At 59.3% G+C, this 582-nt stretch overlaps 1 protein-coding gene across 1 annotated transcript in view; it reads left to right on the top strand.

Moving 5' to 3' along the window:
- Positions 1–389: 389 nt before the first annotated feature.
- The window catches only part of SLC35A4 (solute carrier family 35, member A4), a 953-nt gene continuing 760 nt past the window's right edge, over positions 390–582 (top strand). Inside the window, 1 exon segment of the mRNA XM_010008283.1 lies at positions 390–582. This exon segment is cut by the window's right edge and continues 2 nt beyond it. Coding sequence (XP_010006585.1) covers positions 390–582 — 193 coding nt within the window.

Genomic DNA, 582 nt, shown 5'->3' with positions numbered 1-582 from the left:
GGCAGCGGGGCTGGGCAGAGCAGCGTGGCAGCACCGACACTCTAACCCACACCAGCTTGGATGCCTCGGTGGCCAACAGTTTGCCAGCTGCTTCTTCTTCTCACCTCCTTCCCCGAGGACTGAAGGGCTGCCCTGTGACATGTCACCACCTGTCTGCCCTCCCACCCAGCACGTGCTTTGCCCTAGGGACACGCTCTGTGTGGCTTCCTGGGGAGCCTTGTAGTTCGCTTCCTAACAGAGACAAACCCACTCTCTCGGCAGGTAACACCCTGTTCAATCAGGCTCATTAAATTCGTGGCATCTGGTCTCTTCTTGAATGTTCTAGGGTGCGAGTCTGTCTGGCCTGCCTGCACGCAGAGCAGTTTGCCCCTGCTGGCTGCTGCCTGAAAATGGTGATGGTCGGTAACGCTGCTGGCTCTGCAGGCCGGGTGCTCCGGAGGGGGCTGTGGGCTCTGATGCTGGTGGTGTCTGTAGCCATCTATGGCTCCCATGCTCCCCTCCTCACCCTCTGCAAAGTGGACCAGAGGATCCCCTTCAGCTCTGCCTCCGTCGTGGTTCTTGTTGAGCTGACAAAACTGCTCC

The sequence above is a fragment of the Chaetura pelagica genome, unplaced genomic scaffold (assembly GCF_000747805.2).
Source record: "Chaetura pelagica isolate M959 unplaced genomic scaffold, ChaPel_1.0 scaffold172, whole genome shotgun sequence".
Lineage (NCBI taxonomy): Eukaryota > Metazoa > Chordata > Aves > Apodiformes > Apodidae > Chaetura > Chaetura pelagica.
Note: the sequence above shows the minus strand (reverse complement) of the source record. Positions and strands in the feature narration are given on the sequence as shown.